Here is a 26,527-nt window from a genome sequence, read left to right as displayed (position 1 = left end):
TTCATCTAAAACCAGTCCAGTCCCATTACAACATTCATCTAAAAACCAGTCCAGTCCCATTACAACATTCATCTAAAAACCAGTCCAGTCCAGTTCCATTACAACATTCATCTAAAACCAGTCCAGTTCCATTACAACATTAATCTAAAACCAGTCCAGTCCCATTACAACATTCATCTAAAAACCAGTCCAGTCCCATTACAACATTCATCTAAAAACCAGTCCAGTCCAGTTCCATTACAACATTCATCTAAAACAAGTCCAGTTCCATTACAACATTAATCTAAAACCAGTCCAGTCCAGTTCCATTACAACATTCATCTAAAACCAGTCCAGTTCCATTACAACATTAATCTAAAACCAGTCCAGTCCAGTCCAGTCCCATTACAACATTAATCTAAAACCAGTCCAGTCCAGTACAACATTAATCTAAAAACCAGTCCAGTCCCATTACAACATTCATCTAAAACCAGTCCAGTCCCATTACAACATTCATCTAAAACCAGTCCAGTTCCATTACAACATTCATCTAAAACCAGTCCAGCCCCATTACAACATTCATCTAAAACCAGTCCAGTCCAACATTCCGTGCCGCTGGACCGAAAGCCTTAAGAGTGTCAGGGTGATGTTAGTGGTGACTAATTCATTGATTCTTATTAGAAGCCTGTATGATAATAATAATAGTTGTGAATCATTTCAGTTTCAGATAGAAATGTGAGTTATAGACCTGTCATTCCCATTTAAAGACAATCTGGTAAGCGGTAGATCCGTTCTGTGCATTTTACTTTCAGTTTCAAAAAGCTGAAAATACAAAGTTTTAGGTTATTGGAAAGATATTTCACAACAGTTTAGGTGATACAATGATTCTCTAGAGTCTACAGGGAACGCAGTCAATGAGATGACAAAACAAGACAAAGGAGAACTAGGGGTTTTATGGATTTAATGGTCTCGTTTAAAGGTGATAGACAATACATACAAAAATACCTTTTCCAATACAACTTGTTGCCCTACAAAAAAAAAACAATTGATAAATGACCTGTTTAATTGTTTCTCAAAAAGCACAGAGAAAGTTGTTGGAAAACAGAGTGGTGTAAAAGTCATTGAGATCCTTCAGCTGTTAGAACAGATGATAAAAAACCGTACAAATACACACAAAGCAATAAGAAAACAAGAAATATGAAGAGAATACACCTGTTATAATACATAGGGTGAGTCACAAATAACACCCTATTCCCTATTTAGTGCACTACTCTTGACCAGAGCCCCATGTAGGGAATTGGGTGCCATTTGGGATGCAAACAGATGCTTTCTGTACACCGAGCCAGGGTAGAATGGAGAGAGAGAGAGAGAGATCACTGTTTAACAGAGAGCAGGGCTTGTACTCAATAGGGCCTCAGAGCACCACAGCTGATCTACAGTCAGTTTTGACGTTTAAAAATCAGATAAGCTGTGTGGTTCAAGCCCTGAATGCTGATTGGCTGACATCCGTGGTATATCAGACCGTATACCACGGTTATGACAAAACATTTATTTTTTTACTGTTGTAATTACGTTGATAATCAGCTTATAATAGCAATAAAGCACCTCAGGGGTTTGTGGAATATGGACAGTATACCAACGGCTAAGGGCTGTGTCCAGGCCCTCCTCGTTGCGCATAAGAACAGCCCATAGCCGCAGAATATTGGCCGTATACCACACCCGCTCGTGCCTGATTGCTTAAAACGAACAACATTATATAGACAAGGGGGACCTGATCCTAGATCAGCACTCGTACTCAGAAATGTTGTGAGTATGAGTCCTGAAATTTTATTTGAGAGGTCAACTCCTCGACCAGACTGCATCTGAAATTGCACCCTATTCCCTACAGAGGACACTTCTATTGACCAGGACCTTATTGACCAGGGCCGTTTATGGCGCTGGTCAAAAGTAGTACACTATATATAGAATAGGGTGCTATTTGGGACTCAGCCCAGGATGACCCCAGGAGACGCCATGTTTAAGAACCTCCACGGGAGGTGCAGAGGATCAACACCCCACACTGAGGGAATTACAACACACACACTAACTCATGTACACCAACATCCTCACACACACACACACACACCAGCAAAAGCTTGAAACCCTTTCCGTAACACAAATCCAGCTGTGAACCACTTCACAACCATGACCCTGCTAGCAACACAACCATCCAGTCCCTCATGTTTAGTACATTCCCTGGGTTCTAGAGCTGTCTGGGGAACAGCAGCTTACCGCACGCAGGGTTGTGTTCCAGCCCTACTATAAAACACCTGATTCTACTAATGATCTGCCCCTCAGGACCCTGGTTGGCTGTATCAGGTGTGTGAATCTAGTGCAGGGCTGGAGCAAAAGCCTACAATACCCAGTAGATCTCCAGGAGAGTTGGTTCTCTATTCTAGTGGGTGTCAAAGCTTGAGAGAGAACATACAGGAGACCCTTTAACGAAGAGGGAGGACGTACACAGGAGGTCCTGCTAACCAAGAGGGGGGTGGGGGGGGCATACACAGGAAGTCCTGCTAACCAACCTAGAGGGGGTGGGGGGGCATACACAGGAGGTCCTGTTCACCAACCTGGGGGGGCATACACAGGAGGTCCTGTTAACCAACCTAGAGGGGGCATTGGGGGGCATACACAGGAGGTCCTGCTAACCTAGAGGGGGGGGGGGGGGCATACACAGGAGGTCCTGTTAACCAACCTAGAGGGGGTAGGGGGGCATACACAGGAGGTCCTGTTAACCAACCTAGAGGGGGGGGGGGGCATACACAGGAGGTCCTGTTAACCAACCTGGGGGGCAACCAACCACACAGGAGGTCCTGTTAACCAGTCCTAGTCCAGGGGGGGGCATACACAGGAGGTCCTGTTAACCTAGAGGGGGGGGGGGGCATACACAGGAGGTCCTGTAACCCAGACCACAGGAGGTCCTGTTAACCAGTTCCTAGAGGGGGATATAACCTACAGGAGGTTAACCTAGCTGTTTAACCTAGAGGGGGATATACACAGGAGGTCCTGTTAACCTAGAGGGGGGATATACACAGGAGGTCCTGTTAACCTAGAGGGGGATATACAGGTCCTGTTAGGATATACACAGGAGGTCCTGTTAACCTAGAGGGGGGATATACACAGGAGGTCCTGTTAACCTAGAGGGGGGATATACACAGGAGGTCCTGTTAACCTAGAGGGGGGCATATACAGGAGGTCCTGTTAACCTAGGTCCTGTGTTAACCTAGAGGGGGATATACACAGGAGGTCCTGTTAACCTAGAGGGGAGGTCCTGTTAACCTAGAGGGGGGATATACACAGGAGGTCCTGTTAACCTAGAGGGGGATAGTCCAACAGGTCCTGTGACACATTGGTCTTAGGTCCTACACAGGAGGTCCTGTTAACCTAGAGGGGGGATATACACAGGAGGTGCTGTTAACCTAGAGGGGGGATATACACAGGAGGTCCTGTTAACCTAGAGGGGGGATATACACAGGAGGTGCTGTTAACCTAGAGGGGGGATATACACAGGAGGTCCTGTTAACCTAGAGGGGGGGGATATACACAGGAGGTCCTGTTAACCTAGAGGGGGGATATACACAGGAGGTCCTGTTAACCAACCTAGAGGGGGATATACACAGGAGGTCCTGTTAACCTAGAGGGGGATATACACAGGAGGTGCTGTTAACCAAGAGGGGGGAATATACAGGAAGAAAAAAGGGAGGTACCATCTGAACTTATCCAAAAAGGAATGCTCATTTCAGGTTTCTGTTGCAAAACATTTTCATATGTTGGGCCCAAATGAACACAACCCAAGTTGCTGAGTCTACTGGGTGGGAAGGCTGAGATTGGCTATCAAGGTCACGTTGTAATGTGGTTGACAAACAGTGGGGGGGGACAATACATTTTTTAAACTTTTTTTTCTCTTTTCATTTTAGATCATAAAACTATAACAGCTGTATGGATTAGACTAAACGTCTGTGATTCTTTTTTTTTCTTTTTTAAAGACGAGCTATGTACAATAAACTACACCTACTGTAGAACTTCTCCATTTGTCAAAACATCAGTGTGGTACAGACAGGTGTAGTAGCAAGCATCGACACGTTAAGGCCATTTAAAACTACACACAGTAAAGGAAGAGGGGGGAAATGTACAAAAAATAAATAAATAAATCCAACTCTTCTCCAACCCAATCTTAAATCAGCATTTTAATTTCTGCTTCAGGCTCAACTGGGAAGGGGACCATAGAAACAGAGATGACATTTTTTGGGGGGAACAAGGGACTGTCGTTGCACATCGTCCAGTGACAGGGTGGGGTGAGCGGGAGAGTTAAAAATCGGCTTCCTCACTAGGTTTCACCACAGTCGTCTTGATTTTGGATCTCTCAGGTCTGGAGCTAGTCCGTGTTGTAGGTCCTGGCCTCGTGAAGGAAGGGGTTTGGGGGCGTTACCTGTGCCTGTTGAGGGCTAGTCTGATTGAGTTCTTAACCACCCGCTGGTGGTTACTGCTGGGGAGGGGAGAAGTCACGTCTGGCAGCTCCATACTGGGAAGTCTCTGGAGAATGGACACACACACACACACACACACGCACATGCATGAACACAGACACACATATTATAAGATTTCAAAATCAACTATTAATTTGAAGACTTCTTTCATGCATTCTAGCTAATAAAAAAATCAAGTACCTGTGTTCTTGATGTGTCGATAGTTGGAATAGGCATAGCCTTTACCCCTCCAAGACTTTCCTGTTACGAGAAACAAAACAAAAAAATGTATGAAATGCAATAATCGACTGACATAATCTCTGAATAATGTGAGGTGTGTATTTCCAGAGTTCAGTTGGTGTTCGGAGTGCAGTGGGTTGAAAGGAGGGTACTCACGACGTTCACTCCGTCCCCTTGCTCCTGGCCGTCGCTAGATAAAGGGAACGGCTCCTTGAATGCAGAGTCATCACCGGACACCAGCTGGAGAGAGAGAGAGGGAGAGAAAGTGAGAGACTTGACAACATCATGACCTCATTAACCTGTGCAAAAACGTTTTCCCTCAATTTTTTAAAATATTTATACAGCTCCAGTGAGACAATAGTGAAAAGGGTGATTAATAAATGCATCGACGACGTCGCCCCCACAGTGACCGTACATACATATCCCAACCAGAAACAGTGGATTACAGGCAACATACACACGGAAGACTAGAGCTGCTGCTTTCAATGAGTGGGACACTAATCCGGAAGCTTACAGGAAATTATTACCCTCTACTTCCTGTATATAGCCCAGTTATTATCCCGCTACTTCCTGTATATAGCCCTGTTATTACCCGCTACTTCCTGTATATAGCCCTGTTATTACCCTCTACTTCCTGTATATAGCCCTGTTATTACCCTCTACTTCCTGTATATAGCCCTGTTATTACCCTCCACTTCCTGTATATAGCCCTGTTATTACCCGCTACTTCCTGTATATAGCCCTGTTATTACCCGCTGCTTCCTGTATATAGCCCTGTTATTACCCTCTACTTCCTGTATATAGCCCTGTTATTACCCTCTACTTCCTGTATATAGCCCTGTTATTACCCTCTACTTCCTGTATATAGCCCTGTTATTACCCTCTACTTCCTGTATATAGCCCTGTTATTACCCGCTACTTCCTGTATATAGCCCTGTTATTACCCGCTACTTCCTGTATATAGCCCTGTTATTACCCGCTACTTCCTGTATATAGCCCTGTTATTACCCGCTACTTCCTGTATATAGCCCTGTTATTACCACGGAAGACTACTTCCTGTATATAGCCCTGTTATTACCCGCTACTTCCTGTATCTAGCCCTGTTATTACCCGCTACTTCCTGTATCTAGCCCTGTTATTACCCGCTACTTCCTGTATATAGCCCTGTTATTACCCGCTACTTCCTGTATATAGCCCTGTTATTACCCTTTACTTCCTGTATATAGCCCTGTTATTACCCGCTACTTCCTGTATATAGCCCTGTTATTACCCGCTACTTCCTGTATATAGCCCTGTTATTACCCTCTACTTCCTGTATATAGCCCTGTTATTACCCTCTACTTCCTGTATATAGCCCTGTTATTACCCTCTGCTTCCTGTATATAGCCCTGTTATTACCCTCCACTTCCTGTATATAGCCCTGTTATTACCCTCCACTTCCTGTATATAGCCCTGTTATTACCCTCCACTTCCTGTATATAGCCCTGTTATTACCCTCCACTTCCTGTATATAGCCCTGTTATTACCCTCCACTTCCTGTATATAGCCCTGTTATTACCCTCTACTTCCTGTATATAGCCCTGTTATTACCCGCTACTTCCTGTATATAGCCCTGTTATTACCCGCTACTTCCTGTATATAGCCCTGTTATTACCCACTACTTCCTGTATATAGCCCTGTTATTACCCACTACTTCCTGTATATAGCCCTGTTATTACCCTCTACTTCCTGTATATATATATATCCATGTTATTTTTACTCATTGTTATCCACTTTGTATTTATTCCTCATATTTGATCTTTATCTCTGCATGGTTGGAAAATAAGTCATAAGAAAGCATTTCACTGTAAGTCTACGAAGCATTTGGCAGGATTTAGTCTGGATGTGACATATCCATCCAGGGACCACTCCCTCTCCTCACCAGATCTGCAGGGTCTCGTATCCTCTTGGGGGGTCCGTCCTGTGTGGGGGAGTGAGGTCTCTTGGCTGCAGCGGTGGCTCCGTTCTGGTTCTGCTCTGTCGGGCTGGATGTATCTCTAGAGGAGCCCAGGCAGGGTACAACGCTCCTGCCTACTACTGTAGGAATGGTGCTGCCTGCTGGAGGACTCACCTGGGGGTGAAAAAACCCAATGAGTGACTGAACATTCAAGTTGTGTTCTGTGTCAAAATCACAAAGTGGCATTCACACCAACAAAGGACATTTTGTCTTTTTTTAAATTGGGTATTGTGTGGGGCTGTCGTGTGTATTTCTTGAATCCCGTTTAACGGGGAGGGGGGGTAAAACAGGGGTTCTCACCACTTGGACTCCGTCCCCTTGCTCCCTGCCGTCGCCAGATGGAGGGAACGGCTCCTTGAAGGTCAAGACATCAGCCAGCTGTACACAAAGGACAGAGACGATAAGAGTGTGTGTGCACCATGACCGGTGCACATCGTTTCTGTTCAAACTGACAGGAGTCATTGTTTTCTACGGGAGCTCTAGCAAACCTGCAATACGTTTCCATGGTTCTGTTGAGTAATCTAGATGTAACCGGTGTTCTGGGGAGTCGGGGGAATTCATTTTACAATACAAATTCAACTCACCGGCTCTGCGCTGTCTTTCAGCCTCTTGGACTGATCCTCCAGCGTAGGGGAGTGGAGTCTCTTGGATCCGTTCTGGTTCTGCTCTGTAGTGTTGGTACTGCCAGGGTGAGAGACCACGCTCCTACCCACTACTGTAGGAATGGTGCTACCGACTGGGCCAGTTGGGGCAGAGGGCTTGGACTCTAGAGGGAGAGAGGAGGAAAGAGGAGGTTAGGAGAAAGAGAAGGCAAGGGAGAAAGAGAGAAAGGAGTGAGAGAAATGAGGGGGGGAAAAAGAGCGAGGGGGGAGAGAAAGGTTGATAACCCAATCAGTCTCCCCTCTCAATCAACCACATTTCAACACTCCTTTAGTGTCCTTTTTCACAGCAGTGACTTTCAACAACACCATGACCATGTATATCTGAGAGGAGAGACGAACGCTGGACACTCACTTGATCCAATGACGGGGATGGACGACCCCTTCTCCTGATCGGCCCTGGGTGGAGAGACGTCTGGCACCGAGGAGCTGTTCTCCACAAACAGAGAGGCTGGCAGCTTGGGGGGTGTCAAACTGCACAGGACAGAACAACAAGATGATTGGCTGGCAGCTTGGGGGGTGTCAAACTGCACGGGACAGAACAACAAGATGATTGGCTGGCAGCTTGGGGGGTGTCAAACTGCACGGGACAGAACAACAAGATGATTGGCTGGCAGCTTGGGGGGTGTCAAACTGCACAGGACAGAACAACAAGATGATTGGCTGGCAGCTTGGGGGGTGTCAAACTGCACAGGACAGAACAACAAGATGATTGGCTGGCAGCTTGGGGGGTGTCAAACTGCACAGGACAGAACAACAAGATGATTGGCTGGCAGCTTGGGGGGTGTCAAACTGCACAGGACAGAACAACAAGATGATTGGCTGGCAGCTTGGGGGGTGTCAAACTGCACAGGACAGAACAACAAGATGATTGGCTGGCAGCTTGGGGGGTGTCAAACTGCACAGGACAGAACAACAAGATGATTGGCTGGCAGCTTGGGGGTGTCAAACTGCACGGGACAGAACAACAAGATGATTGGCTGGCAGCTTGGGGGGTGTCAAACTGCACGGGACAGAACAACAAGATGATTGGCTGGGGTGTCAAACTGCACAGGACAGAACAACAAGATGATTGGCTGGCAGCTTGGGGGGTGTCAAACTGCACAGGACAGAACAACAAGATGATTGGCTGGCAGCATGGGGGTGTCAAACTGCACAGGACAGAACAACAAGATGATTGGCTGGCAGCTTGGGGGGTGTCAAACTGCACAGGACAGAACAACAAGATGATTGGCTGGCAGCAAACTGCAACAGAACAAGATGATTGGCTGGCAGCTTGGGGGTGTCAAACTGCACGGGACAGAACAACAAGATGATTGGCTGGCAGCTTGGGGGGTGTCAAACTGCACGGGACAGAACAACAAGATGATTGGCTGGCAGCTTGGGGGGTGTCAAACTGCACAGGACAGAACAACAAGATGATTGGCTGGCAGCTTGGGGGGTGTCAAACTGCACGGGACAGAACAACAAGATGATTGGCTGGCAGCTTGGGGGGTGTCAAACTGCACGGGACAGAACAACAAGATGATTGGCTGGCAGCTTGGGGGGTGTCAAACTGCACGGGACAGAACAACAAGATGATTGGCTGGCAGCTTGGGGGGTGTCAAACTGCACGGGACAGAACAACAAGATGATTGGCTGGCAGCTTGGGGGGTGTCAAACTGCACGGGACAGAACAACAAGATGATTGGCTGGCAGCTTGGGGGTGTCAAACTGCACAGGACAGAACAACAAGATGATTGCGCTATTAAGTTATACATGTTATGATGACCTGAAACAAGGAACATGAAATGATAAAAATACACATTTCATTTATTTTGTAAATTGTATCTGGGAATAATACATTATTCAGGAAACAAAATCCTAAAACTTCTAGTGTCAAACGGTACCATTATGTTCAGTAGTGATGAGGTACAAGCATAACCTACATGTGACCGATCTTCTGCTGTAGCCTTGAACATATTATAAAGTGGGTGGCTCGAGTCCTGAATGCTGATTGGCTGACAGCTGTGGTATATCCGACCGTATACCACGGGTATGACAAAACATGTATTTTTACTGCTGTAATTACGTTGGTAACCAGTTTATAATAGCAACAGGGCACATTGGGGGTTTGTGGTATACGGCCAATATACCACGACTAAGAGCTGTATCCAGGCACTCCACTTTGCGTTGTGCGTAAGAACGGCCATTAGCCGTGGTATATTTGCCATATACCACCCCCCGTCGTGCCTTATTGCTTAACTATACAAGTCTCCCTTGTTCTCCCACCGTTCTACGCGAGGAGTACCCACCTGTCGTCTGTGTCTGAGGCGGCCGGCCTGGACGGCTTGCAGGCGGAGGTGGGAGAGCTGAAGGGAGTCCCGGAGTCAGTGTCTCTGGAACTGTCCAGCTGACTGCCGTCGAGAGAGGACCGCTTGGAACTCCCGCCGTTGGAGTTACGGTTCAGCTCCACTATGCTCTGTAGGGAGGGCAGTGGGGAAAGATGGGTGTGGAGAGGGGGAAGCCAGAGGGACAAGGAGAGAAAACTTAAATACAAAGCCAATCACATGATGGTGATTTGTTCAAATGCATTTCTTAAATAAATATAAATATAAATATATATATATATATATATATCTAAACTACATATATCACATTGGCTTTTCTCAATGTAGCTCCCCTCAATATCCCCTCTCCTGGCCCCCTTTTCAAAACGCATTGAGAACAAGGGCCGAGGGGAGGGCCCTTGAAATAGGGGTTGAGAAGGAGACAAGGAATGTCAGAAAAGGAATGGAGCTAGAGCCTCTGCCTGAAGAGAGCATCCTTCCTACCCTCTTCTTCCTCTGCACCAGCTCAACAGGAAGGTACTGGTGGAGCTGCTTCTTCTTCACGTGCGTCGCTTCGATCTTCATCCCATCCTTCAGCATGTTGATGTTGTTGGCCTGCCTGTAAACTGCAGAAAGGGGTCATGGGGTCATTTAGAACTCCCTCTACCAGCATAGACAGGTGTAAAAGGGATAGTTGACTCAAATGATTAAATTACACATTAGTTTCTTTAGCATAGAAGCAGTTCTACAGACACAATTTGACAGCAATTCATGCTTTGGTTTAGTTTCCCTGGCACGGTTACCACATGCTAACGTTTTAGCATTTGTGGCACAAATCCCATTCAAGTCATGGGACCGCTATTAGCATTTTTCATATTCAAATCATCCAAAAGTATCTAGAATTGATTGTGAAGCTCAACGAAATCACTTATAGATGATTTGAACATAATGCGCCAAAAATGCTAATATCAGCCCCATGACTTGAATGGGATTTGTGCCACAAATGCTAAAACGTGAGCATGTGATAACAGTGCCGGGGAAACTAAACCAAAGCATGGACTGTTGTCAGCAGTCTGTTACAGCCGAAGGAAACCAATAGGCCATTTTGTAATTTGGGTGAACTAACCGTGCGAGTGCGTGTGTGGTATTACCTGTATCTGTGAAGGACTGGATGTCGTAGGTCAGGTCGATGTTGACGCTCTCTGCGTTCTCCACTTTCTTGAAGATGATTCCAATGAACCACATGGAGACAAACTCGTTCCTTTTGGAAGACAACACAAATATCAGCTGGGTACAAGAAGATAAACTGGTTCCTGTTGGAAGACCCACCACTAACATCAGCTGGGTACAAGGAGATAAACTGGTTCCTGTTGGAAGACCCACCACTAACATCAGCTGGGTACAAGGAGATAAACTGGTTCCTGTTGGAAGACCCACCACTAACATCAGCTGGGTACAAGGAGAAACTGGTTCCTGTTGGAAGACCCACCACTAACATCAGCTGGGTACAAGGAGATAAACTGGTTCCTGTTGGAAGACCCACCACTAACATCAGCTGGGTATATTTGTCTGACATTTACCAAACATCTAAAAATGCTTCAATCTGATCATTCAAGACAGACAAGATCCAAATCGTCTCCATGTGCTCCCTGGTGGTAGCTTGGGTCAGTTCGCCCTGTGGGGTGTCTCACTAAAAAACAAACACCCTTGCCTGCATTGCACTAGCACTTCTCCGACTAGCACAGACTTTGCTTGTCGCTACTTTGAGGAAAAACGTAATTACTATGACTAAGATGTGGTTGTCTCACCTAGCTACCTTAAGATCGATCCAATAACTACGTCGCTATGGATAAGAGTGTTTGCTAAATTACTAAAAATGTATATGTAAAAATGCTAACTAGTGTTAGCGTAACGAAGCCTTCCAGTCATTGTGCTAATTGTAGTTAGCAATTGCGCTAGCGCTAATTAGCAACTTCCTTCAAACTGCACGCAAAATGATATTCACGAGTTCATCTGACTCTGCGCCAGTAGATAAAGTGCCTCAGTGCCAAAACCTCAAAGTATTCCATTAAGTGAAATATCCACCGACGCAGGGCACAAGGCCATGCAATATAAACTCTCTCAGTGCAAAAAGGTTTAAAAAGGTTTCCGTCTTGTGCCCTAATGAACACAACCCCAATATTTCTGGTGCCTTCAAAGTTCAAAGGTGTGTAGTCTGAAGACTCACTCGCTACAGCTCTCCTTGTTCCCGGGGAAGGATGTGGGGTTGACGTGTGCCAGGGTGATGTACTCATTCCTCTCCAGGTTCCCCACCAGGACACGGATCTTAGACTCCACCAGACCAATCCTAGAGGGAGAGGAACAGACAGGAGGTTAAATAACATTACTGGGGTCAAAGACATATCTTTAGATTTGGGCCACCTTTTAGAATGGACGCCTTGTTAGCGCCTTTGAGCATTCCATTTATCCAGTCATGACGAGAACTTATTGTATAAAGCTTTATGTTTATGTTTCTGAAAATGTTGTGAACGTCTATTTGAATACTTTCTGAAGGAATAATATTGACACACTCCTTGACTTTTTACACATTTTATTGAGTTACAGCATGAATTTAAATATGATAAAGTTACGTTTGTGTCACTGGCCTACACACAAGACCCATAATGTCTAAGTGAATGTTGTTTCTTTAAATGTTTACAAATTAAAAGGGAAGTTTTCCAATGCCTCGTAAAGAAGGGCACCTATTGGTAGATCTGTTTAAAAAAAAAAAAGAAAGCAGAAATTGAATATCCCTTTGAGAATGGTGAAGTTGGATGGTATGTCAAAACACCCAGTCACTACAAAGATACAGGCATACTTCCTAACTCAGTTGCTGGAGAGGAAGGAAACCGCTCAAGGATTTGACAATGAGGCCAATTGTGACCAAAACAGCTCGAGTTGAATTGCCGTATTGGGAGAAAAGAGGATGGATCAACAATGTAGTTACTCCACAATACTAACCTAAACAAATTGATAAGGAAGCCCGTATAGAATTAAAATATTATAAAACATGCATCCTGTTTGCAACAAGGCAGTAAAATAAAACTGCCAAAAATTAGGCCCCAAAAATTGTAGTATGTTCTGAATACAAAGCTTTATGTTTGGGGCAAATTCAACACATCACAGTCTTCATACTTTCAAGCACGGTGGTGGCTGCATCATGTTATGGGTATGCTTGTAATCGGCAATGACTGGAGAGTTAAAAAAAAAAAAAACGAATTGAGCTACGCTCAGGCAAAATCCTAGAGGAAAACCTGGTTTAGTCTGCTTACCTACATACACTGGGAGACAAACTCACCTTTCAGCAGGAGAATAAACTAAAACAAGGCCAGATATACACTAGTTGTTTACCAAGAAAGACATGGAATGTTCCTGAGTGGCCCAGTTACAGTTAAATTGTCTTAAATCTACAGCAAAACTTCAACGGTTGTATAGCAATGGTCAACAACCAACTTGTCAGAGCTTGAAGAATGTTAAAAACAATGTTAAAATATTGTACAATCCCAGTGCACAAAGCTCTTCCGAGACCCAGAAAGACTCACAGCTGTAAATAGCAACCAGAGGTGACACAGGGGTGCAAATACATAGTGGTGTGAAAAAGCATTTGCTCCCTTTCTGATTCCCTCTATTTTTGTATATTTGTGATACTGAATGTTATAAGATCTTCAATCAAAACCTAATATTATATAAAAGGGAACCTGAGTTTAAATTAACAAAATTGTGCAATGCAAATCACCGGTGTGAAAAAGTAATTGCCACCTTACAATGACAGCAACCACATGATTCCTGTAGTTGTTGATCAGTATCTCACGTTGCTGTGGAGGAATTTTGGCCAACTCTTCCATGCAGAACTGGTTTAACTCAGCAACATTTGTGGGTTTTCAATTGGGAGTAGATCTGGACTTTGACTAGGCCATTCCAAAACCTCAAATGTGATGCTTTTTTAGCCCTTTTCATGTAGTCTTGATTGTGTGTTTTGGATCATTGCATAAACCAGATGTGCTCCAGCTCACAGACGGATGGCCTGATATTCTCCTGTAGAATTCTCTGATACAGAGCAGAATTCATGGTTCCTTTTATTAAAGCAAGTCGTCCAGGTCCTGAGGCAGCAAAGTATGCCCAAACCATCACACTACCACCACCATGCTGACCCCAAACCATCACACTACCACCACAACGCTTGACCGTTGGTATGGGGTTCTTACTGTGGAATGCAGGATTTGGTTTTCGCCAGACATAATAGAACCCATCTCATCCAGCAAGTTGACACACCTGGAAGCACCTGGATGATCATCAAGACTATGAAGAATGTTCTATGGACAGTTGAGTCAAAAGTCTAAGGTTTTTGGACCACATGGGTCACATTATGCCTGGCAAAAAACAAACACTGGAAACAACAAACAATTTCATTCAGGCCCTGCAATATTGTAATTATTAGTCTACCTCCTCATGCCTTTTGCGCACAATGTATATAGACTCTTTTTTGTCTACTGTGTTATTGACTTGTTAATTGTTTACTCCATGTGTAACTCTGTGTTGTCTGTTCACACTGCTATGATTTATCTTGGCCAGGTCGCAGTTGTAAATGAGAACTTGTTCTCAACTAGCCTACCTGGTTAAATAGAGGTGAAATAAAAAATAAAAGGCCCAATGCCTTCCATCTTTGAGGACAAGTATTTCCATTGTCAGAGCAGTCGCTCGACCATCTCGTCAACATAATAAAAGCGTTGCTTTTACCCGTTTGACTCGTTTGCCTGGGTTAAAATGCCCGGGGTAAAATGCCCGGGGGTAAAATGCCCGGGGGTAAAATGCACAGATATTTTGTAGGACTTTAGGAGTGCCACATTCCCGTGTAAAAGTAAACACTTACCATTCTAATTGGTTTTCTTCTGTGGATGCACTGGCAGTCAGAACAATATAATGCCTGTTAAAGACAAAAACACATTGGCATGCAAATAAACACCAACTATTACAACATTCATAACCAATTAAAGTTTTAAACATTAAAAAATATATATAAATACGTACTTGTACTTGAGGAAAAAGTTGGGTGGCTGGAACAGTTTGGACCAGTCGGTTTTCCCCTGAAGGATGTCATCTGTAACACTGAGACCTGTTGGTGGAACACATTTAGCCATCTCTTGTGGACAGACGCATGTAACATAGGAAGGTGTCATAGCATCCGTCAACAGAATGTGGGATGCAACGATTAACGAGGAACTTCCTTCCCTCCCCTCACTGATCATTTGGACAAATCAGGACTTCACATCTTCTGGATTTCAGAAGTGGAAGGGACATTTGGCCATTGCTTTCCTGAGAGAGTCTCTGTTTAGGGGGGGAGAATTATCTAGGCTGGTTAGGGTCTCCTCAGATACCCCCAGAACATAATCAAACATCTGACACAATTACACAAGATTCTACTTCTAGGTTTCCCAGATGAGACATTTAGAATGAACACCACCATGTTCTATCAACAGAGTCATACAGGACCACTATACAGAATTAGCACAAAGCCTTCCTCACTGCACAGTGTAATAATAGGATGTAAAAGAAAGCATTTTGAGACGAATCCTGCTGCAAATATAGGGAGAAATATTGATTGATTGTTTTGGCCATTTAGCCGACACATTTATCCAAAGCGACTCGCAGTCACATCTGCCTAAATATTTATGTATTGGTGGCCTGAACCAGGATCAGTTGTGCCTTTTAGCTCATAATGAACACAATAATATGGACAGAGGGATGGTGGTGGGGGGACCTGATCCTAGATCAGGAGTTAGGTACCCACCGTATTTGAACTCCTCGTTCATGATGGTGCGTGTGGAAGAGGAGACGTTGTAGGTAGAGTTCTGCTGGGGGTAGGCTGGCGTGATGATGGGCATCAGGTGGTACCGGTCTGACGGATTCACCTGGAGACGGGTGGAGAGGAGAGTTGACACAGGGCAAGAGCAGCTTCATCTCCCACAGACACACACACAGAATCTTCAAAATAAGCATTTTTATCAATTTGTTTTGTTCATTCCATATATTTCTTGTGGAATTTGTGCAACTTGAACACACACACACACACAAACTCAACAGCAGACACCTACTCGTGGATCCCAAACAGGGAGATTCAGATTGCTGTCTTCAGGCTGTTTCAAAAGCACAGGATTTGGCCATTCCCTACAGAACAGATTGAGTGAATTGATATCCTTTCAAAACAATGGAGATTTCAAAGCAACAATGTTTCTTTATCATAGCAGGGTCATCGACTATACAGGCTACCCACATCATCATCACCCATTTAAACCAATCAGAGCCCATATCATCATCATCACCCATTTAAACCAATCAGAGCCCACATCATCATCACCCATTTAAACCAATCAGAGCCCATATCATCATCATCACCCATTTAAACCAATCAGAGCCCACATCATCATCACCCATTTAAACCAATCAGAGCCCACATCATCATCACCCATTTAAACTAATCAGAGCCCATACACAGTGCCTCAGATTAGTGCTGATCTAGAGTCAGGTCTCCATTATACATTGTGATTTAAAAAAAGGCACAATCCTAGATGAGTTCTCCTGCTCTGAGATGCTTTGTGAGTCCTGGATGTGGAATGTAAATTGAGGGTATGGGGCTCCTTGTGTACCATTTGGAGAAGACGAGGAAGAACTTGTGTACGAGAGTGGCGGCCACAGCGTTGGGGTAGAGCTGGCAGGTCCTGGCTACCAGCATGGCCCAGGAGACACCACCCAGGAAGCCCAACATGTTGGAGTAGATCCCACGGCCTGGGGGACAGGGAGAATCATATGTGCCATTTACCAGATGCTTTATTGCAAAGCAACTAACATTCATGTGTGCATAAAATGTGTTAACAAAATGGGTCATATTCAGTAGGTTCAAAACAGAAAAGACCAGTCAGAAAAGACCAGTCAGAAAAGGGGAAGTACAAAATAAAAGCTACATTTAGTTTCGCAGTCTTAAAATATATCTAGAAATGTTAGGTGTGCCTCAATGAACACGCCCCACAGCGCCCTACAGCACGTCCCACAGCGCCCTACAGCACGTCCCACAGCGCCCTACAGCACGTCCCAGGTCACACAGTGCCCCACAGCACGTCCCACAGTGCCCTACAGCACGTCCCCGGTCACACAGTGCCCCACAGCACGTCCCACAGTGCCCTACAGCACGTCCCACAGCACATCCCCGGTCACACAGTGCCCCAGTGCCCAACAGCACGTCCCACAGTGCCCTACAGTACGTCACCGGTCACACAGTGCCCTACAGCACGTCACAGTGCCCCACAGTGCCCTACAGCACGTCTCACAGCGCCCTACAGCACGTCCCACAGCGCCCTACAGCACGTCACAGTGTCCCACAGTGCCCTACAGCACGTCCCACAGCGCCCTACAACACGTCACACAGTGCCCCACAGTGCGCCCTACAGCGCGTCCCACAGCGCGTCACACAGCGCCCCACACAGCGCGTCACACAGCGCCCCACAGCCCGTCACACAGCGCCCCACAGCCCGTCACACAGCGCCCCACACAGCGCCCCACAGCAGCAGTGTCCCACAGTGCCTACAGCGTCCCACAGCACGTCACAGCGCCCTACAGCGCGTCACACAGTGCACGCCCCACAGCACGTCACACAGCCCTACAGCGCGTCCCACAGTGCCCCACAGTGCCCCACAGCGCCCTACAGCACGTCCCACAGCACGTCCCCACAGCAGCCCCCACACAGCGTGTCACACAGCGCCCCACACAGCGCCCCACACACAGCGCGTCACACAGCACGTCACACAGCACGTCACACAGCACCCTACAGCGCGTCCCACAGCACAGCGCGTCACAGTGCCCCACAGCACGTCACAGTGCCCCACAGCACGTCACAGTGCCCCACAGCACGTCACACAGTGTCCCACAGCACGTCACACAGCCCCACAGCACGTCACACAGTGCCCCACAGCACGTCACACAGCGCCCTACAGCACGTCACACAGCGCCCCACAGCACGTCACACAGCGCCCCACAGCACGTCACACAGCGCCCCACAGCGCCCTACAGCACGTCACACAGCGCCCCACAGCACGTCACACAGCGCCCTACAGCACGTCACGCAGCGCCCTACAGCACGTCACACAGCGCCCTACAGCACGTCACACAGCGCCCTACAGCACGTCACACAGCGCCCCACAGCACGTCACACAGCGCCCCACAGCACGTCACACAGCGCCCTACAGCACGTCACACAGCGCCCTACAGCACGTCACACAGCGCCCTACAGCGCGTCACACAGCGCCCACCCTACAGCACACAGCGCCCCACAGCGCGTCACACAGCGCCCTACAGCGCGTCACACAGCGCCCCACAGCACGTCACACAGCGCCCTACAGCACCACACAGCACGTCACACAGCGCCCCACAGCACGTCACACACCCTACAGCCCCTACAGCACGTCACACAGCGCCCTACAGCACATCACTTTCCACAGTGCCCTACAGCACGTCACACAGCGCCCTACAGCACGTCACACAGCAGCCCACAGCACCCTACAGCCACACAGCACCCTACAGCGCGTCACAGTGTCCCACAGCACGTCACACAGTGCCCTACAGCACGTCACACAGTGCCCTACAGCACGTCACACAGTGCCCTACAGCACGTCACACAGTGTCCCACAGCACGTCACACAGTGCCCTACAGCACGTCACACAGTGCCCCACAGCACGTCACAGTGCCCTACAGCACGCCCCACAGCACGTCACAGTGTCCCACAGCGCCCACACAGCGCGTCCCGCAGTGCCCTACAGCACGTCACGCAGTGCCCTACAGCACGTCACGCAGTGCCCTACAGCACGTCACGCAGTGCCCTACAGCACGTCACGCAGTGCCCTACAGCACGTCACGCAGTGCCCTACAGCACGTCACGCAGTGCCCTACAGCACGTCACGCAGTGCCCTACAGCACGTCACGCAGTGCCCTACAGCACGTCACGCAGTGCCCTACAGCACGTCAGGGTCAACTGTCTGCAATGGTGGTTATAATAGATGTATAGAGAGGTCCTCTGTAACTCAGCTGGTTATAATAGATGTACAGAGAGGTCCTCTGTAACTCAGCTGGTTATAATAGATTTATATAGTGACTTTCTATCAGCCCATGTAGTCACAGCTGTTTACACAGAATGCACGATGACCACACATCAGCTATCAGTGGAGAGGTGAGGAGTGATGCACGATGACCACACATCAGCTATCAGAGGAGAGGTGAGGAGTGATGCACGATGACCACACATCAGCTATCAGAGGAGAGGTGAGGAGTGATGCACGATGACCACACATCAGCTATCAGTGGAGAGGTGAGGAGTGATGCACGATGACCACCACAGCTATCAGCTATCAGCTATCAGGGAGAGGTGAGGAGTGATGCACGCTCACCACACATCAGCTATCACGCTCATGACCACACATCAGCTATCAGTGGAGAGGTGAGGAGTGATGCACGATGACCACACATCAGCTATCAGTGGAGAGGTGAGGAGTGATGCACGCTCACCACACATCAGCTATCAGTGGAGAGGTGAGGAGTGATGCACGATCACCACACATCAGCTATCAGTGGAGAGGTGAGGAGTGATGCACGATGACCACACATCAGCTATCAGTGGAGAGGTGAGGAGTGATGCACGATGACCACACATCAGCTATCAGTGGAGAGGTGAGGAGTGATGCACGATGACCACACATCAGCTATCAGCAGAGAGGTGAGGAGTGATGCACGCTCACCACACATCAGCTATCAGTGGAGAGGTGAGGAGTGATGCACGATGACCACACATCAGCTATCAGCAGAGAGGTGAGGAGTGATGCACGATGACCACACATCAGCTATAAGCAGAGAGGTGAGGAGTGATCAGTCAGCTATCAGTGGAGAGGTGAGGAGTGATGCACGCTCACCACACATCAGCTATCAGTGGAGAGGTGAGGAGTGATGCACGATGACCACACATCAGCTATCAGAGGAGAGGTGAGGAGTGATGCACGCTCACCACACATCAGCTATCAGTGGAGAGGTGAGGAGTGATGCACGATGACCACACATCAGCTATCAGTGGAGAGGTGAGGAGTGATGCACGCTCACCACACATCAGCTATCAGAGGAGAGGTGAGGAGTGATGCACGATGACCACACATCAGCTATCAGTGGAGAGGTGAGGAGTGATGCACGCTCACCACACATCAGCTATCAGTGGAGAGGTGAGGAGTGATGCACGATGACCACACATCAGCTATCAGTGGAGAGGTGAGGAGTGATGCACGACCACACATCAGCTATCAGTGGAGAGGTGACATCAGCTATCAGTGGAGAGGTGAGGAGTGATGCACGATGACCACACATCAGCTATCAGTGGAGAGGTGAGGAGTGAGGGTTCAGCTATCAGTAGAGAGGTGAGGAGTGATGCACGCCACCACATCAGCTATCAGTGGAGAGGTGAGGAGTGATGCACGATGACCACACATCAGCTATCAGTAGAGAGGTGAGGAGTGATGCACGCTCAGCACGCTCACCACACATCAGCTATCAGTGGAGAGGTGAGGAGTGATGCACGATGACCACACATCAGCTATCAGCAGAGAGGTGAGGTGTGATACATGCCAATTAGGAATGAGGTGGATTATTAGGTGGCCATGATGGGAATTTAGCCATGACCCCCCCCCGGGGTCAACACCCCTACTCGTACGATTCGTGCCATGGGAGTTTTAGTGACCACAGAGAGTCAGGACACCCATTTCACATCCCATCCCGAAAGATGGCACCCTACACAGGGCAACGTCCCCTTCACTGCCCTGGGATCTTCTTAGACCAGAGGGAATAGTTCCCCCTATTGGCTCTCCGACAACACATCCAGCAGCTTCTGGTCTCCCATCCAGAAAGACTCTGCTTAGCTTCAGAGGCAAGCCAGCAGTGGGATGCAGGGTGGTATGTGCTTGCAATGCTCGGGTAGTGTGTTCCATTCTCAGGACCACCCATACGGAAAAATGTATCAACCCATTACTTTAAGCCACTTTGGATAAAAGCGTCTGGCTAAATATCATACATTACAGCCTATAATATTAAAATGGTAGATATAAAATGACAAATATATGACATTCTATTCTAGGTGCTGACTCACGTTTGGCCCACAGCTTGATAGCCCTCAGGGTTAGTCTGAAGTTCTCCTTGTTTGGTACCAAGTACAGGATCTCATCTGTCACTCTGCAGCCTGGAGGAGGAGGAGAGAGAAGAAATCACTAGTCTCAGAAAAGTCTAATTGCTCACAACAAGAGTAAAGGGAGGGGTGTTAGTTCCACACTGATGTCATTCCAAAGCTGGTGCTGTCGTTGGGTAACAGAGTTTAACCTGACTTCAGGTATGGTGTTATACTATAACAGAGTTTAACCTGACTACAGGTATGGTGTTATACTATAACAGAGTTTAACCTGACTACAGGTATGGTGTTATACTATAACAGAGTTTAACCTGACTACAGGTATGGTGTTATACTATAACAGAGTTTAACCTGACTACAGGTATGGTGTTATACTATAACAGAGTTTAACCTGACTACAGGTATGGTGTTATACTATAACAGAGTTTAACCTGACTACAGGTATGGTGTTATACTATAACAGAGTTTAACCTGACTTCAGGTATGGTGTTATACTATAACAGAGTTTAACCTGACTACAGGTATGGTGTTATACTATAACAGAGTTTAACCTGACTACAGGTATGGGTACCATGCATGTAGTACCATAGAACCTAGTACGTAGTAATATATGTAGTACCAAGTATTACTACATACTAGGTTCAATGTGGTACCATGTACTAGGTTATATGTAGTACCACATACTAGTACTTGGTTCTATGTAGTACCATGTGCTAATACGAGGTTCTATGTCGTACCATGTATTACTATGTCCTAGTACTAAGTAGTACCATGTATTACTACATACTAGTACAGTACAATGTTCTAAGTAGTACCATGTATTACTATGTCCTAGTACTAAGTAGTACCATGTATTACTACATACTAGTACAGTACAATGTTCTAAGTAGTACCATCTAATATTCCTACGTACATTGCCTTCAGAAAGTATTCATACCCTCTTAATTGGTTGTTCAGTATATTACTGTTGATGGATTCTATTACAATGTAACATGTTTCAAGATAAACTATAGTTTGTCTCCTGTTTAGTGAATGATTACTGTGAGTATTAATGGAGTTCAGGACATGAAACTGTGTGTACGCTAATTTAGAAAGGCTGACCTAATCAGATAAGAGGAAATTGCCTATGATCAGAGAGCAGGGTCAGACCCAGGACAATGAAGACGGACGGGGTGTGATTCTGACTATCTGGCTAAATAAAGAGAGGACCATGGACACTCCACAGGAGAAAGCAGGGGAAACTCATTGGGATTACAAAATGTATAGCTGTGGAGGTGACACCTACAAGGAGGGAAGACCAGATCTTTTGTGATCTTTCTAAATGCATGTACTCAGCTGATGGCATCCTTTGTATTAAAACACTGGAAACTTCTCTTGAGCTTTTAGTCTCAATTCCTTATTGCAAAGGTTGCAATAGCATTTCTTTTCTGAAGCCTATGTACTAGTCCTGTGTGGCTTTGTAGGTAGAGAATAGTGTTTGAACACCAAGGGTTGTGGGTACAATTCCTGTGTAAAACATATGCTTGCATAAGTTGCTTTGGATAAAAGCATCAGCTAAATGTCATGTATGATTATTACTACTAGAACCCCAGGAAGAGAGCATTCGCACCCCAGGAAGAGAGCATTCGCACCCCAGGAAGAGAGCATTCGCACCCCAGGAAGAGAGCATTCGCACCCCAGGAAGAGAGCATTCGCACCCCAGGAAGAGAGCATTAGTACCATTGAGGCTGCGGATACAGCGGATGTCCAGGTTCCTCAGGTGGGAGTCTCCTCTCAGATCCAGGTTATCTGGGATGGACTGCAGAGCCAGCCGCGCAAACAGCAGGTCAATCTGCCCAGCAACAAGACAGAGCAGGTACAATTTAATTACACTGGGCTCAAATTCAGAAGAAGTACAGATCTAGGATAAAGTGGGACCACCCGCTAATTCAGTAAGACTTTAAAAAAGAGGCCAAACATGATCCTAGATCAGTACTCCTATTGAAGGTCTGTGAATTATAAAATTTTGGGGTCCAATACTACTTAGTCTGTATCAGTGGTCCTTCTGTAGCTCAGTTGGTAGAGCATGGCGCTTGTAACGCCAGGGTAGTGGGTTCGATTCCCGGGACCACCCATACGTAGAATGTATGCACGCTTTGGATAAAAGCGTCTGCTAAATGGCATATATTATTATATTTTAATTTATAATAATAATAATTTTATTAATTATCTACGACAGGATATTGTGATTTTGGGTGATTATTAAATAATAATCATGTTATAATTATGTTTCTGCCAATAGTATACTATAGCTACCTATGCTTTCTGTTCAAATATGTGAAAAATTGGTCAGAAACGAGGTGCATCATAAACCTCTCATTTCCAGGGTCTGTTCTTAACTTGAAGACTGTGTTGAGGTTGATCTACAGCCTGACCTGGGTTCTGTTCTAGTTCAATATGAACGTAAATGTGTTGGATGTGAATGTTGAATGAATGTGTTCGCTCCACTGTTAAAGATTTGGGTTGGTGAAAATCCACTCTGATGGTATACCTATCTCAGTGTTGAAATAGACACCATTTGTACACGCAAAACCACTTTACCTCGATGCCGTCAAACTTGAATTTGATCACAGGTACAAAGGCATCCTCCACCGCCTGAAAGAAGAAGTGTGTCATGTTTAAAGCAATTTGACAGGCCAAGTCAAAGGTACAGCAGAACAGAGATGATCGCCATAATATACATTAAGAAAATATCTTGAGGACTGGCAATTTTAGTGGTCATGCCTTGGCCTCCAGCACATTTACAGTGTCAACTTAGGTTACAATCCGGTCTACTGCCTTTTGACACAATCGCTCTTAATTTTTCCTACACTGTCATCCTCTCGCACACTGTTCAATAAAATATGAGATTCCTCTATAAAAAATTTAAAAAAACTATATGAATATTATCCTGAGAATTTTTATTTAACCTCACCCGTAGGTCTTTGATCTCTTCGTGCAGTTTGAGCTTTGCAAAGAATGAGTCGAAGAAGTCTGTCCTCTCCACGTGTCGTGGCGATACACACAAGGCATCAATATCCGCCCCTGCAACGCAAACACACACAAACAAAACTTAGCTACACGTTTGACAGCACACAACAGGTGTCTCACGCAGACATGTTCTCTTTAAGAGTCAGGATAGGACCTTTACCTTTAGTGTGAACTCCAAGCCGGTAAGACCCAAAGGTGAAGATCTTTCCCCCCACATTGGTTATCGCTGATGGTGGGAGGTTCTGAGGGGAATTCATGTGTAATACATGTTGAGTGATATTGACATCATTCTCCCATTGATATCATAGCAGAGTAGGAATGATTTGCTCTCTGTAAAGCAACCACTAATGCACACACAGTTCAGTCATCGTTGTTCTTCAAGGAACCTACCTTCGTTTCACTGATCTCGGCAATCCATTCCTTGACAAATGTATTCAACTTCCCAAGAACTGCGAGTCTGTGGGAAGTAGCATAATGTCAATCAATTCACCTGTCCACTACGAAACCCAGCATATGCCAAACACACATATGAAAAGAATGAAAAACCTGTAACTCTTTAACCTGGAAAACATTTCAGCAAAATAAAGGGCATCTAAATGAACAAATACCACTCAACTTCAACCAGCGCCTGTATTCACTGAAAGTCTTGAGTGCGGCTGATACAGGATCAGTTTTATGTTTCAGATCTTAATGAATAAGATTATAAGGAGAGTTGGGGGGCTGATCCTCGATCAGCACGCTTCCTCAGAAACTTTTTGAATAAGGGCCCAGGCGTGTAAGTAAACATATTTAGTTTTTTTACTTAGTTGGGTTAAGTCTGACAAAGACCTCCGGGTGGAAACATTGCACAATACAAAATACAAATAAACTATGAGAGTATTGATCTGTGCAGGCATTTTTCGTTATTTCATGAGAACGACATCTCACCTGTGGTTGAGTTCGTCCTCATCCTCAAACACCCCAAAGGGTTTCATGGCCTCGCTGAGCTTGTGTGTGTACTGATGGTCCACCTCCCTGGGGAAGGCCATGCTAATGGATGAGGTAATGCCATAGTGTTTCTGAGGCTGCTGCCCGCCATGCATACTGTTACTGTTCCTGTACAAGTCAACACAGAGAGGAGGAATACTATGTTATAGATATGATAGATGCCCTGTTCAATTGTTCAAAGTAGTTTGCAGTCTAGCCGACTAAACGCAACAGTGAAGGAAGTTCCTGATTAACTCCACCAACGGAGTTGAGCGGACCAGGCTTTGTGGAATTCATCCCTGACTACATTGATTCACCTGAGGTCAATACTTTCTTGAGCAATCTGTTTACTAGTTATCACGTAGCTACCTAAACGTTAGCAATCATTTTTGTTTGCTTTGTTTCCCCAAGCCACCAAATTTACTCTATAGTGAGCTACATGCCATAAACAATATTTGTATTTGAAGAGCCATCCTATGTTTAGTGCACACACTGGATGAAAAGCAAACACACAAATCCGGGGACTAACTTAAAGTTACTTTGATGGTGCTTCATTCATTGAGCTGGTCTGGGTAGATTAAGCACAAAAAGGTAACTAACGAGGTCAGTATCTGTCGGACATGACGCCGGGACGCAAGCTCCAAATTACCTGGTATAGGTCACTACACAGACAGGGACGTTTACAACAAAATAAGCCAGCCAGCTAATGTTAGCGCATTTGTCACCAAGTTAGTTAGCAACAACGTTGGCTATTAAGTCGGGTAGCTAGCACACGTTAACAACAATACATCTATATGACCATCTAGTTATAAAACAGGAACTCAAAGGCTCTAACGTTAACGTCGTTAGCTAACAAGTTAGCTAGCGCTGATTATAAACAAAATACCGTTAATCAACCATTAGCTAGATAACGTTAGTTAGCTACAATCAAAATACAAAACAACAACATCTAAAAACACATCGAGTCATCAAGCTACTTTAGAAATATATATGATGTCGGGGAGCAAGTTAGCCAAGTTAACAGATGCACCAAATAGCTAGGCCTTTGTTAGCTACGCTAACTCCCTCAGCCTCGCATTGTTGTGATGATAGCCGTTCGTTAGCAACTAGCTAGCAGTGTTAGCCTAGCTAGCTAACGTTAGAAATATGATAGAATATCTACAACAACACACATGTTGAAGAGTGAACAAGATTACAATGTCTTAAGTATGTGTGCAACTTACGCTGACATTTCTTTCATGACCAACGGATAACTTTCTCTTTTCCTTAGAACAAACTTGTAGAAAACATGTAAACTCAGCCAGCAGCAGCCCCGACCCTATTTATAACAATAGCTAGTTAGTTACACTCCAATATGGCGCTCAAGCCGTCTCTGTATCCCGACAAGCTTTGCGCAGTGAGATTCTGTCATCATTTCCGGTCATAAATCCATAAACATCCGCAGTGGACTTTTTTTTTGTGTGTACTGACTTTGAGTTGTTACAATACAATTATGTATACGGTAGTTATACTCACGACCCACCGTATGGGTACAGAACTTGTTCATCAATAATCCAGTGAGTTTTTGAGGGAACATTTTGAAAAAGCCATGTAAACAAATGTGTCAAATTACATTATTTTG

The 26,527-nt window shown here is 45.8% G+C and overlaps 1 protein-coding gene and 3 long non-coding RNA genes across 8 annotated transcripts; 2 read left to right on the top strand and 2 right to left on the bottom strand.

Moving 5' to 3' along the window:
* The first annotated feature begins 2,658 nt into the window (after positions 1-2,658).
* Positions 2,659-3,829, top strand: LOC127927196 (uncharacterized). The gene is made up of 3 exons (XR_008126585.1): positions 2,659-2,698; positions 3,392-3,603; positions 3,676-3,829. It is a non-coding gene; the product is annotated as an uncharacterized LOC127927196 (long non-coding RNA).
* LOC127927195 (uncharacterized) lies at positions 3,007-3,542 on the bottom strand. The gene is made up of 3 exons (XR_008126584.1): positions 3,403-3,542; positions 3,121-3,190; positions 3,007-3,067 (listed from the first exon to the last, which is right to left on the bottom strand). It is a non-coding gene; the product is annotated as an uncharacterized LOC127927195 (long non-coding RNA).
* Positions 3,830-4,187: 358 nt separating the features above from the next.
* papolg (poly(A) polymerase gamma) lies at positions 4,188-26,290 on the bottom strand. The gene is made up of 24 exons (XM_052513178.1): positions 26,130-26,290; positions 24,868-25,035; positions 24,331-24,397; positions 24,101-24,182; positions 23,885-23,994; positions 23,512-23,565; positions 22,651-22,762; positions 20,896-20,985; positions 16,372-16,510; positions 15,820-15,892; positions 15,516-15,636; positions 14,756-14,840; positions 14,598-14,651; positions 11,916-12,035; positions 10,840-10,949; positions 10,193-10,314; positions 9,674-9,840; positions 7,735-7,853; positions 7,305-7,486; positions 7,021-7,098; positions 6,646-6,834; positions 4,881-4,964; positions 4,686-4,745; positions 4,188-4,551 (listed from the first exon to the last, which is right to left on the bottom strand). Exons 1-24 carry the CDS (start codon positions 26,144-26,146, stop codon positions 4,444-4,446), a joined length of 2,511 nt encoding a protein of 836 aa, XP_052369138.1. The 5' UTR covers positions 26,147-26,290; the 3' UTR covers positions 4,188-4,443.
* On the top strand, positions 18,516-20,889 carry LOC127927197 (uncharacterized). Of its 5 annotated transcripts, XR_008126588.1 has the most exons (6): positions 18,516-18,988; positions 19,348-19,439; positions 19,486-19,531; positions 19,657-20,024; positions 20,092-20,137; positions 20,361-20,889. It is a non-coding gene; the product is annotated as an uncharacterized LOC127927197 (long non-coding RNA). The 5 variants fall into 5 exon arrangements; XR_008126589.1 differs by lacking the exons at positions 19,486-19,531; positions 20,092-20,137; positions 20,361-20,889 and adding an exon at positions 20,315-20,345 and having other exon boundaries at positions 19,657-19,932; positions 19,979-20,024; XR_008126590.1 differs by lacking the exons at positions 19,486-19,531; positions 20,092-20,137; positions 20,361-20,889 and adding an exon at positions 20,214-20,244 and having other exon boundaries at positions 19,657-19,932; positions 19,979-20,024.
* Positions 26,291-26,527: the final 237 nt, after the last annotated feature.

This window comes from Oncorhynchus keta, unplaced genomic scaffold (genome assembly GCF_023373465.1).
Source record: "Oncorhynchus keta strain PuntledgeMale-10-30-2019 unplaced genomic scaffold, Oket_V2 Un_contig_972_pilon_pilon, whole genome shotgun sequence".
Lineage (NCBI taxonomy): Eukaryota > Metazoa > Chordata > Actinopteri > Salmoniformes > Salmonidae > Oncorhynchus > Oncorhynchus keta.
This window is presented reverse-complemented; position numbering and strand designations above follow the sequence as displayed.

Excerpts from the sequence above, each read along its gene's own strand:
- papolg (XM_052513178.1), bottom strand. Across the intron at positions 20,986-22,650 it reads CTGTATCCGCAGCCTCAATG|GCTGCAGAGTGACAGATGAG; the intron begins GTACTAATGCTC and ends CTCCTCCTCCAG. Across the intron at positions 6,835-7,020 it reads AAGGGGACGGAGTCCAAGTG|GTGAGTCCTCCAGCAGGCAG; the intron begins GTGAGAACCCCT and ends TTTCACCCCCAG.